This window comes from Erinaceus europaeus, chromosome 9, assembly GCF_950295315.1.
Source record: "Erinaceus europaeus chromosome 9, mEriEur2.1, whole genome shotgun sequence".
Classification (NCBI taxonomy): Eukaryota; Metazoa; Chordata; class Mammalia; order Eulipotyphla; family Erinaceidae; genus Erinaceus; species Erinaceus europaeus.
The window spans coordinates 14,381,128-14,392,608 of NC_080170.1; the positions used below are offsets into that span (position 1 = coordinate 14,381,128).

At 57.2% G+C, this 11,481-nt stretch overlaps 1 protein-coding gene across 8 annotated transcripts in view; it reads right to left on the reverse strand.

Moving 5' to 3' along the window:
- The window catches only part of FLT4 (fms related receptor tyrosine kinase 4), a 47,018-nt gene that overhangs the window by 17,351 nt on the left and 18,186 nt on the right, over window positions 1-11,481 (reverse strand). For 6 of the 8 annotated variants that reach the window (XR_009551502.1, XM_060197365.1, XM_060197364.1 and 3 more), the window contains exons 12-28: window positions 10,879-10,987; window positions 9,085-9,453; window positions 8,820-8,966; window positions 8,583-8,714; window positions 8,304-8,428; window positions 7,926-8,061; window positions 7,481-7,585; window positions 6,381-6,494; window positions 6,211-6,299; window positions 5,988-6,135; window positions 4,194-4,288; window positions 3,869-3,991; window positions 2,912-3,023; window positions 1,630-1,729; window positions 1,265-1,370; window positions 717-865; window positions 54-174 (exon numbers count right to left, since the gene is read on the reverse strand). Coding sequence is in view for 7 of the 8 variants with exons in the window: in XM_060197365.1 (XP_060053348.1) it covers window positions 54-174; window positions 717-865; window positions 1,265-1,370; window positions 1,630-1,729; window positions 2,912-3,023; window positions 3,869-3,991; window positions 4,194-4,288; window positions 5,988-6,135; window positions 6,211-6,299; window positions 6,381-6,494; window positions 7,481-7,585; window positions 7,926-8,061; window positions 8,304-8,428; window positions 8,583-8,714; window positions 8,820-8,966; window positions 9,085-9,453; window positions 10,879-10,987 (2,280 nt within the window). In the remaining variant the exon portion in view is untranslated. The remainder of the gene's footprint in view (window positions 1-53; window positions 175-716; window positions 866-1,264; window positions 1,371-1,629; window positions 1,730-2,911; window positions 3,024-3,868; window positions 3,992-4,193; window positions 4,289-5,987; window positions 6,136-6,210; window positions 6,300-6,380; window positions 6,495-7,480; window positions 7,586-7,925; window positions 8,062-8,303; window positions 8,429-8,582; window positions 8,715-8,819; window positions 8,967-9,084; window positions 9,454-10,878; window positions 10,988-11,481) is intronic. The other 2 variants (XM_060197366.1, XM_016190042.2) reach the window with 1 other exon arrangement.

Here is an 11,481-nt window from a genome sequence, read left to right on the forward strand (position 1 = left end):
GCACAGGGCCATGATTTGAGGTGCCCAGACCTCCTCCCCCTAACCCCACTTACTGCTGAGGCCTTGTAGGTGGTTGGGGTCATGGGGAATTCCTCGAACGTCTTCATCCTGGAGGGGCTGTGGGTCTGTGTGCCCCGGGTCAGGCACCCAGGGAAGGACACGCAGTTGTAGTATCTGGGGAGAGTACAGAGAGTGCTGCAGGGGTGCACGCAGCTGCCTCTGCTTCCGCCTCCTCTTCCTGGAAGCCTTCGGGGCTGGGTGCCACATGGGGTCCAGAGGCTCCAACCATGGGCAGGCAGTCCTGGAGCTCCAGGCTCATGCATGTGTGAGCACATGTGTGCACGTGTGCTCATGGAATGGTGGGCTCATGGAACGCAGGCCCTACACTGGGGTGGATGGAAGATGCCTCAGCCCATCTCTGCATGCTGGGTGGGGCTGTGAAGACATGGCATTCCCGAGTGTAGATAGCCACCAACAAGAGACTCCTGATCACAACTTTGAGAACTGGGCTGCAAGCCCATCTCAGGTCCTGAGGGTGACTAGTAGGTGGCCTGCCCTGCTCCCAGGGTCCCTGCTGAGAGCTCCAGGGACTCACCGCCCCCACATCCTCTTGAGTCCCTGTGGCTCATTCTCCCTGGTGACCCACAAGGGCCAAAACTGCAGGTTCACGCTTCCCCCTGCCCAGGGTGTGGGTGCTGAGGAAGGGGGCTGCTGACCTGGCAGCCAGGCTGTGCCGGTGCAGACTGGGGGGGCTGTCCTCCATGTCCTCAGCATCGGCCACGTGCAGGGCAGTGGTGGATGCCTGCAGGAAGCTGTCATCCTCCAGGCTTTGGGAGCCTTGGGGGGCCAGGTGGTCCTCTTCGTCCTAGAAAGATCCGAAGGAAATGCTGGATCAGAGGCTCACCTGCCCTGGGCGCCAGGGGTGGGAGTTGGAGGTCCTCACCCTCCAAGGGTGAACCAACCCCCCAGTTCTGGGCACAGGCACAGCAGAAGGACCCCAATGGAGGACCCCCTTCCCATTTCATTCTTTAGCCCTAGGGACCAGAGCTTGCACTTCCAGCCTCCTCATGGGGCAGAACTGGTTCCCCAGTGCCCACTCCCCCAGCTCATTCCTCCACCTCAGATGAGGAGGTTGAGCAGGTTTGGCTCTGTCCTCAGTCCCAGGGAAATAGAGGAATAGGGAGAAACTGCATCTTCTTGGAGACATGGATGGACCAGCCAGGGCTCAGGTTGGGGTGCAGCGGACTGGACGAAAGGGGCTCACCTGGAGGGCCCCTCCCTGCAGCAGGTCCCCCAGGATCTCCACCAGCTCTGAGAAGGCAGGCCTCTCTTTGGGGTCCCCAGACCAACAGCTCAGCATAACCCTGCGACTGTGGGGAGAAACGGCAGCTGGACCTCGGTCCCAGCATCCTCGCTGCTCCAGCTGCCCCCACCCCCACTGGACTCTCGCTCCTTCCCCAGCTCAGGCACCTGCTCCAACCTCCCCCAACCAGCCTAGGGGGAGATGGCTCATGGGTGGTCGGCAAGGAGAGATCCGGTCTCCAGCCTGCCTCCTGCACCCACTTTCATGCCCACTCCTCTTTCTAGCCCCCCCCCCCCAGCAGTTGTGTGACAGGCCAGGGGACTCACATGGCAGGAGAGGCCAACTCAGGAGCCCTCATCCGGGTGCCTTCTTTCAGCCGCTGGCAGAACTCCTCATTGATTTGCACCCCGGGGTACGGGGAGGCGCCTGGCAGAAGGAACAGAAAGGGGGTGGGTGGGTGGAGAGCAGGGGTCCCCACATTGCCTTGGTTATACCTCTCCCCCATGGCAGGTGCTCCTCCGTGAAGTCACTGTCACTCAGAGTGAAGGCCCACAGGGGCTGCAGGGGATCCCTCCACCACCACCACTTCTGAGTACAGCTCCTCCTCATCTGATCTATGACTCACCAGGTGCTGGGCCTAGTGTCCAGTTGCCTCCCACACCTTTCATGGGCACCACTGAACCCTTAGGCTCAGACACACTTCCTGTCCCTCTGGGGTCCTTCAAGAGGTTTGGTTTTAGTTGTTGCTGCTGGGGCTTCACTGCTCTATGCCAACTTTTTCAGACAGAAAGGGGGGGAGAGAGAGAGAGAGAGAGCAAGGGCGAGCAAGATAGCATAGTGCCAGAGCTTCCCCCAGTGGGCTGGAGGCCAGGCTCAAACCTGGGTGACACATGGCTGACCATATGCCTTCACAGGTGAGCAATCTTGCTGGCTTTATTTATTTATTTGTTTATTTATTTATTTATTTTTACTTTAATGAGAGAGATACAAAGACAAAGTTGAGAGCACTGCTCAGTTCTGGCTTATGGTGGTGCTAGGGACTGAGCCTGGAGCCTTTCGTGTCTCTGGCCTGAAAGTCTGTTTGCAGAACTATTATGCTGTCTCTCCAGCCCTGCTGGTAGTGATAAAAACTTATTTTATTTTATTATTTTTTTTATCACCACCAGGGCTATCACTGGTGCTCAGTGCCTGCACAATGAATCCCCTGTTCCCAGTGGCCACTTTTTATTTCTTTTATTTTGATTGAGACAGAAACTTTGTGAAGCTTCTCTCTCACATGTGGAGACTGAGGACTTGAACCTGGGTCCTTTTACATGGTGCAGGGTAGACCGCTGTCCAGCCCCCTATTATTATTTTTTTAATGTGGTGTGGTGACCAAATCCAGGACCTCACATACTCCACCACTGAGCCCCTTCCTGGACCAAGAATGTTTTTTCCTAGTAACAGCATTCATCCTCACTGGTATTTTCAGCTCTTACTGACCATGTCTTACCCCTCGTGGGGGATTCCCTCTTGAACCCCCAATGACCTCACTGGCCTGCCCCAGGGGTGCACCTTAGGCCTTGGCCCTTGCTCTCAGCCTTCCCCTGCACCCCACCCCACACTCACCCAGGGAGAAGATCTCCCAGAGTAGCACCCCAAAGGACCACACATCGCTCTGTGTGGTGTAGACCTTGTCAAAGATGCTCTCAGGAGCCATCCACTTCAGGGGTAGGCGGGCCTGCAGGGGTGGGGGTGGGGGAAATGTGTCCCAGAGGGAAGAGAGGGGCCAGGATAAACCCCCAGTCTCCCCAGGGCCCCAGAGCCACATCCCAAGGAGGGATTTTTTTTTTTTTTTGGCTCTAGCTATCCAGGTATATTCAGAGTTTTCTGGGGGCCCCAACCCCCATGCAGATGCCTCCATGTTCCTTGAAGGCCCTAGTCTCTGGAGTCCCTCTGATTATTTCTCTCTCTTCTGGGCAGCACGTGCACCCCCTCCTCCAGCCCCTCTGCCTGGAGAACCCCAGGAATCAGTACATTGCACAACACCACCTCAGTTGTCACTTGATTTCCATGGCTGAAGACCAGGATGACCTCTGACCCCAACTACTGTGCCTCTCAATTCACTGTCCCCACCCTTTGTCTCCTTCCCTCCAGTGGCCTCTCTCTGGGGGCCCTCAGGGCACAGCCAGGGTCCCTCCTGTTCCTCACCCACCCCCTTTCCTCCTCCTCCAGCAAGCCCCTCAATCAGCTATGTCCCCACCTGCTCCCCGCCCCCCGAGAGCCACCTAGACACCTGTGACACCCTCTATGACTGTCACAGGACCAGGCCTTCCCACCCCCAGGGCAGATTCTCCAGGGCCACCTCTGTGTGTCCCCTCCACTAGGTGGTTCCAGAGAGTCAGAGTCCCACTGGGGCATCCTGGTCCCTGCTCAACAGTCACCTATCTCCACACCAGCCCCAGGTGCCGGGGCGGGGGGGGGGGGTGTTCCTTAGACACAGGCCCCCAGACTTTCCACGTGGATGTCTGAGACCCCCATTTCACTCCTGACTGTGGTGGTGGGGGGGAGGTTCCCTGCACTCACGCTGCCCTTGCGCACGTAGTCAGGGTCTTTGTAGATGTCCCGGGCCAGGCCGAAGTCACAGATCTTCACCACGTCGCTCTCGGACAGTAGGATGTTCCGAGCAGCCAGATCTCTGTGGATGCACTGGGGGGGGGGGGGAGTGGGAGGGCTGGTGGTCAGTGCAAAACCTCATCGTCTGCTCCAGCCACCCTGGCCCAGAGCTCCAAGGGGCCCCATCAGAGATTGCACTAGGGCTCCAGGCTAGCACGTGGCTCATGGATGGGTGTGCACTCCCCCACCCCACCTCTCCCACCTCTCCAGAAGGGGCTCCCTCCTGGGCACTCACCTTCCGAGAGGCCAGGAAGTCCATCCCGCGGGCCACCTGGAAGCTGTAGCAGACGAGGTCTTCCATGGTCAGAGGGCTCAGCCACAGGTCCTCGGCTGCAGGGCAGTGAGGGGGATCAGCAGGATCCCTGTCTGTACCCCAACTCCTTCCCAGCCCCGAAGGGACCCAGGCTTGACTGAGGCCCTCGTGATTCACCCCCAGAAACCCCAGACACTAGTCAACAAGCATGTGGGCTCTCAACTGCCCCTCAGCTTCTACCTGGTGGCATTGTCTGCTTATGACTCCCAGAACTGTAAACTCTGGGAGTTTACAGCTGCCAGTGCTACTCAGGGTCTTTGAACCTGCTACTTCTGAAAGATTTACTTGTCTTTTATTTTTCTGAAGTCTTTTTACATTTTTAAATTAACTTATTTATTTGTTAATGGATAGAGACAGAGAAATTGAGATGGGGAGGAGGAGATAGAGAAGGAAAGTGACAGAGACACCAGCAGCCCTGCTTCACTGCTTTCCCCCTGCAGGGGGGGGGGGGTTGAACCTGGGTCCTTGTGCACTGTAACGTGTGTACTTAACCAGGTGTGCCACCGCCTGGCCCCTTTCCTCCTTCTCCTTTTTTTTTTTTTTCCTTTTCTTTTCTTTTACTAGAACATTGCTCAGTTCTGGATTACAGAGTGATGGCGGCCTGAACCTGGGACTTTGGAGCCTCAGGCACGAAAATTGCCTTAAGATTGATTTCTTTATGAGGGGTTGGAGGAGAAAGGAGCAGAGTACTGCTCAGCTCTAGCACAATGTGGCTCTGGGGATTGAACCTGTGACCTCAGGCACCCATGTTGGTGCTCTAACAGGCTAAGCACTGTCCTCATTGCATCTGCTATTTCTGACTAGACTGTTACCCCACTTTGTCTACAAGCCAATTCCTATTCATCCAGTGATGGCCAAAGCAAGCATCAGGTGTCCTTTTGCTTTCTTTTCCTTCCTTAAAAAAAAAAAATGAAGTCGGGCGGTAGTATAGCAGGTTAAGCACACGTGGCGCAAAGCGCAAGGACAGTTATAAGGATCTTGGTTCGAGCTCCCAGCTTCCCATCTGCAGGGGAGTTGCTTCACAAGCAGTGAAGCAGGTCTGCAAGGTATCTAGCTTTCTCTCCCCTTCTCTGTCTTCCCCTCCTCCCTCGATTTCTTTCTGACCTATCTAACAACAATGACAGCAATAGCAACAACAATAATAATAGCAATAATAATCATAACAACAAGGGCAACACAAAGGAAAAAATGGCCTCCAGGAGCAGTGGATTCGTTGTGCAGGCACCAAGGCCCAGCAATAACCCTGGAGGCAAAAAAAAAAAAAGAAAAGAAAAAAAAAAAGAAAAGAAAAAGAAAAGGAAAGGAAAGGAAAGGAAAGAAAATATTGCCACCAAGTATATCAATGGGGCTTGGTGCCTGCATGATGACTTTATTGCTCCAGATGGCCATCCCCTCTTTTTTCTTTAATAGGACAGAGAAACAGGGTGAGGGGGAAAAGAGATAGAGATGGAGAGAAAGAGACCTGCAGCACTGCTGCATTGCTTGTGAAGCTTCACTCCTGCAAGGTAGGGACCAGGGACTTGAACCTAAGTTCTTTCTCACGATAATATGAGCGCTCTACCTGGTGTACCACCTCCACAAGCATCTGCCTGGGTGGAACCTGGCCCTGGGGGAAGTGAGAGGGGTGGTCTCCTTCCTAAGGTGGGGAGTTCCTCTCCACCAGGTTCACTTATCCCTGGGCCCTCAAGGGGGCAGAGGGTGGGGTGGGCACCCTACCTTCGGGGCCCTGGAGGGCGCGCCCTGTGCCACCCCTGCCAGCCAGCAGCCGGCAGAGCAGTGCCCTGTCGCCACCTGGCCTCCTGCGGTCAGCCCGTGTGCCCTCCACCATGGCACGGAAGCGCCTCCGCTGCTCTGGGGACTTCTCCTGCGGGTGCAGTAGGAGGGTATGAGGGGGCTGCACCCCACTCCGCATCCCCAGACCCCCGCAGGCTCCGCCTACCGCGTAGGGGTTGAAGGCCTCCCGCTTGGCGCGCAAGAAGTTGGAGAGGTTGCCATACTTGCAGAACTCCACGATCACCATGAGGGGGCCTGGAGCAGGGCAGGGAGTTGGGGTGACACCGCTGCAGTACCCTCGAGCCCCACCCCGAGCACCCCGGGAGCCGCTCCTACCGTTGGGCTTGGTGCACGCCCCCAGGAGGTTAACCACGTTGAGGTGGTTACCAATGTGGATGAGGATCTTGAGCTCGGACATCAGGGCACGATGCTCGCTGGCTGTGGCGCCCTCTGGAGGGAACACAGGAACTTAGCTCCCCGGGGCCTCAACTCACGACCCTCCTGGGGTCACTCGCCTTAAATCACTGAGGCACAGGCAGCGCTCCAGGCCCCCCTTCCTTTGTGTCGCCCCCCATGTAGGGGGGTTGGGTGGGACCCACATTACTGACTCGTGAGCCCCAGGTCCTGCCACCACACCCACTCATTCCCTGTCGTCTTTAAAGTTATTTTATTTTAATGAGAGAGTAATACAGAGAGAAAGGCACAGAAAGATGAGAGCAATGCTCAGCTCTGGAGTATGGTGGTGCCTAGGGTCTTGAACCTGGGAGATTGGAGGCTCAGGAATGAAAGGCTTTTGCGTAACCATTATATTGTCTCCCCCAGCCTTCCCTGTAGGTACAGGACATTATTATTTTAATGTCGTCTTTAAAATATATTTATTTTGGAGAGAGACAGAAATTGAGAGGGAAAGGGGAGGTAGAGGAGACCTACAAGCACTGATTCATCAGTTGTGAAGTTTCCCCTGCCTACAAGTGGGGGCCAGGGGCTTGAACCCATGTCTTTGTGAGCTGTAACTATGCACTGTAACCTGTACACTCCACTGGGTGCACCACTACCCAACCCCCTTATTCTTTTTATTTGTAAATTAATTATTCTATTCCTAAACCATTGTGCACTGCTTAGCTCTGGCTTATGGTGGTGCTAGGGACTGAACCTGGGACTTCAGAACCTGAGGCTCATATGAAATTCCTTTGTATCACCATTGTGCTATCTCCCCAGCCTTATTATTATTTTAAGAGGCAGAGGCACCTCAACCCCCACCCCCAACTTTTTTTTTCCAGTGCATTGTGGTGCACTGAAAGCTCAAACCTGAGTTCCTTGAATGGCAAAGCAGATCCCCTCTCCCCCGTGAGCTGTTTCCATTGGTACCCTTGAGTCAGAGACGACTCTGAACTTTAGGTCCCATTGGCACCCACCAGCCCAACCTCTGTCCCCACCTTTCAGCATCTTCACAGCCACCGTGTCACAGCTGCTGCCCTTGTGGATACCAAAGGCCGAGGCTTCCACCACCTTCCCAAATGCCCCGTGGCCCAGGACGCGCCCTGTGGGGGGCATGGAGCCGGCACCAGGTGAGCTGTTTGGGGCTGTCTGAGGGTGGAGAGGGTTTGGAAGGGGGGCAGGAAGGAAGGCTCCGGAGGGAGTCCCCCAGGCCAAACAGGAAGCGCGAGGCAGGCAGGGAGAGAGGGAGTGCACAGCCACAGGAAAGCCTGCATCCTCCCCGCAGCAGGTGCGCCTGGGCCCGCCCTGCACCACTGCGGGAAGTGACCCTTGGGGCCTGGGAACGGGGAGCCCTGGCTGGGGGGGAGGATGGGTGTGCTGGCCCAGCTGGCCCGGCTGGGCCAGGAGGAGGAGCTGCTGGCACCGGTTCTGAGGGGTCCTCACCCAGGTGCAGCCGCTCTCGGGGGAACTCCCACTGACTGGAGTCATAGGACAGGTACTCGCACTGCTCCTGCAGCGGCACCTCGCCGGGGTCCATGATGATGGACAGGTAGCCCGTCTTGATGTCTGCGTGGGCTGGCTGGAGTGGGGTGGGTGGATGAGGACAGCTTGCTGAGGTGGCCAGGCCACCTCCGCTTGGGGAGGAGGGGAGGCTCACTTTGGGGGACTCGCCGTCGGGGGGAGGGGACAGCTGGACAGAAGGTCTAGTGGTCAGAGTCACGCTCAGGGAGGTTCCTGGGTGAGCCAGGTTTTGGAGGGGGGTCTTATTCTTTATGGGCTAGCCGGAGTGGAGAGACACTCCCCACTCCCACTGCAAATAACCTTGGGGGAGACGCTGACCCGCCTCATGTTGCAGAAGATGAGCAGCAGAAGGATCCAGAAGAAGACGGCGATGACTCCTGTACCCACAAGGATCACGATCTCCATGCTGCCTTTGTCCTCTGAGCCTGGGTGGGCAGAAGGGGAGTGGGGGTAGTGAGTCCATCAGCGGCTGAGCTTTCAGTAGGGGGCGCGTCTTACGGGAGGCGGCTGCCAAGGGGCGCCCCGTCGGGTGTGGTGGTGGGGTGGCAGGCGGCGGGGGGCGGGGGGGGGCGGCCTCACCTTCCACGGCCAACGTGGCCGAGGAGTTGACGCAGCCCTTGGCATTGCACACGCTGCACAGGTAGCGGCCCGCGTCCTCCTCGCGCACGCGCTGGATGCTCAGCTTCTGGTTGGACTCGGCCAGGTCGATCCCTGCAGCGGGTGGTTGAAGGGGGTGCGGGGCGGGGTCAGGGGAGGGGCTCCAGGAGGAGCCTCCAGCTACCCCCATCCGTACCCCGGGTCACCCCCTTCCCCTACCGGACTCTTCCTCCAGCAGCCTCTCGTCTTTGTACCACACGATGCTGGGCACGTGCGCCCCCGCCACCGGGCACCGCATCTCTAGCGAGTCGCTCACGTTCACCAGCCGGTCGGTCAGGTTCTGCGTCAGCCGTGGGGCTTCCAGGGCTGGAGGACGGATAAAGATGGGGGTGTGAGGGGGAGGTGGCTGAGAGGGGCTGCGGAAACCCTGGGGACGGCGATGGCAGAGGGGCGGGTGCCCCGGGGTGGCCTCTCCCCGCCTCACCCTGCACGGATAGGTATTTCTTGTGGCAGTGCTTGTCGTGGCTGCGGCGGTCCCGCACCTCGCACACATAGTCGCCCTCGTGCTCGGGCGCCACTCGCGGGATGGTCAGGCTGAGCGTGGCGTGGCGCTCCCCGGGCGCCGCCTCCTCCAGGCGGGCGGCCAGTGGTGTGGCGAACAGGTGCACGTTCTTGCAGTCGAGCAGCAGCGGGTTCCCGTGCGCGTCGTGCAGAGCCGACAGGTTGAGGCGGTACCAGCGCAGGTGCTCATACGTGTAGTTGTCGGCCAGGCAGCTCAGGCGCACCGGCTGGCCCTCCAGCGGCGGGGGCTCCTCTGAGGGTTCCATCTCGATGCTGAAGCCGTCGGGGATGGCTGCGAAGGGAGGGGATTGCGGTGGGTGGGTCTTTCCTGCCTTGCCTGCTTCTAGCTCTCAGCTGGAACTGGCCCCAGGCAGGTGCACAGGTCACCAGTTGAGTTGTGACCAGATTCAGTGGGGTTTTGAACCCATCTTCCCTGGCTGATGGCCACACCCCAGCCATGCCCACAATCCTCTCCTTGAAACTTTTTTAAAAAAGACTTTATTTATGTATTAATGAGAAACATAGGACAGAGAAAGAGCCAGACATCACTCTGGTACATGTGCTGCCAGGGATTGAATTCAGGACCTCATGCTTGAGAGTCTGATGTTTTATATACTGTGCCACCTCCTGGACCACTTTTTTTTTTTTTTTTGAGTCAGAGAGAGCACCACTCAGCTCTGGATAGAGATAGAACCTGGGATCTTCTCAGTGCAAGTTCTGGGCACCACCACTATACTGTCTCTCCCTCCACCCCCATCTTTACACTCCACCACCTCTTTGCAGTGCCTGACCCCTGATTTCCATTATTTTTAAAAAAGCTTTATTAGCGAGAGTGTGAGGAGGGGTAAAAGAAAGAACCAGGGCATCATACTAGCACAGGCAATGCTAGGGATTGAACTCGGGACCTCACGCTTGAGAGTCCAATGTTTGATGTGCTGGGCCACCTGCGGGGCTGCAGCCCTTAACTTCCCGTTGTCTGTCTGACCACTCTGTGGCCTCTTCAAGCACCCCCACACCCCAAGTGTGCACGTGTTCCACCTGTCTTCAGCTCTCCTCCAGATGCTCTGTCTCCCTCTCACCATCACTCACACCCACCCGCCTCCAGTGGTAGTCAACTTCATGGGCTTCTTAGCTTTCTGGGGGGGGGGGGTCATGAGCACATCTAAAATAGCTCTTGGTGCTCACATGGTAGAGTGCCTATAATGTTACCATACACAGGGCCTGGGTTCAAGCCCCTCAGTCCCCACCTCTGGGGGGAGGCGAAAGTCATGAGAAGTGAAGCAGGTCTGCGGGTGTCTCTCTTTCCTCTCTCTATCTCCCCCTCCCTTCTCGACTTCTCTGAGTGTATACTAAATTTAAAAACAAACAAAACAAAACAAACAAACAAACAGATAACAAAACCAAACCTGGCCCTTCTCCCTAGGGTACATTGCACATGTGAGCCAGATGCAGGGTTAGGAGGAAGGAGCTGGAGTTAGGTGGGGCTGTTAGGTGGGGAGAGAGAGGGCACCCCTGAAGGACTGGGGACAGAGGGTGCCTTGCCAGCACATGGGCCAGCATCCCAGCTGAAATGTTGATAGTGCCTGATGTGTCTTTCCACCCTCCCCATTCCCCTTCCCACTCTGGCCCCATGGGCCTTGCCTGTCTCTCCTGACCCTGCCTGGGTTTCTGGCCTCCCCCAGCCCTCCCCTGGACCCCTGGGCCCTGAGACACTCACTGGTCACGTAGAAGTAGATGAGTCGCTCGTCCTGACCCACTTTGTTGGACACCAGACACTTGTACATGGCGGACACATTGGCATTCTGGATCACCAGCTTGCTCACCGTCTGGGCGAGACACAGAACAAAGGTGCACTTTGTGCTTTGAGCCCCTTGCCCCCCGTGTCCCCCTTCATGCAAGGAGGCTGCTGTGTCCCCTCCTTCTAGAGTAAGAGGAGGGAAACTGAAGCTCCAGTCTGGAACTGATGGGAACTCAGAGACAGACGGAGCAGGGCTGTGAGGCCAGGAGAAGGCAGGGCCCTCAGGCAGCAGACAGCTGACTGCTTACAAGAGCTGGGGGACAGCACTATGGATGGCAGGTCTTGGGGATTATTGAGGGTTGGGGGGGTGCCAGGCGTGAACAGACACCCCTCTGGCACTGGGTGGATTTAGGTTGTGACCATGGTGCAGAGGGGATAGGGGCCTAGTGGCAGGCTGGTCCAGGTGTGGGGTCAGGACTGGGCTGTGGCATATCGCTGTATCCACTTCTGCCCACAGCTGCCCGGGCTACTCTCCCAGTGAGCTGGTAGTGGGGAGTGGAAGCTTGGAAGCAGGGGAGGCCC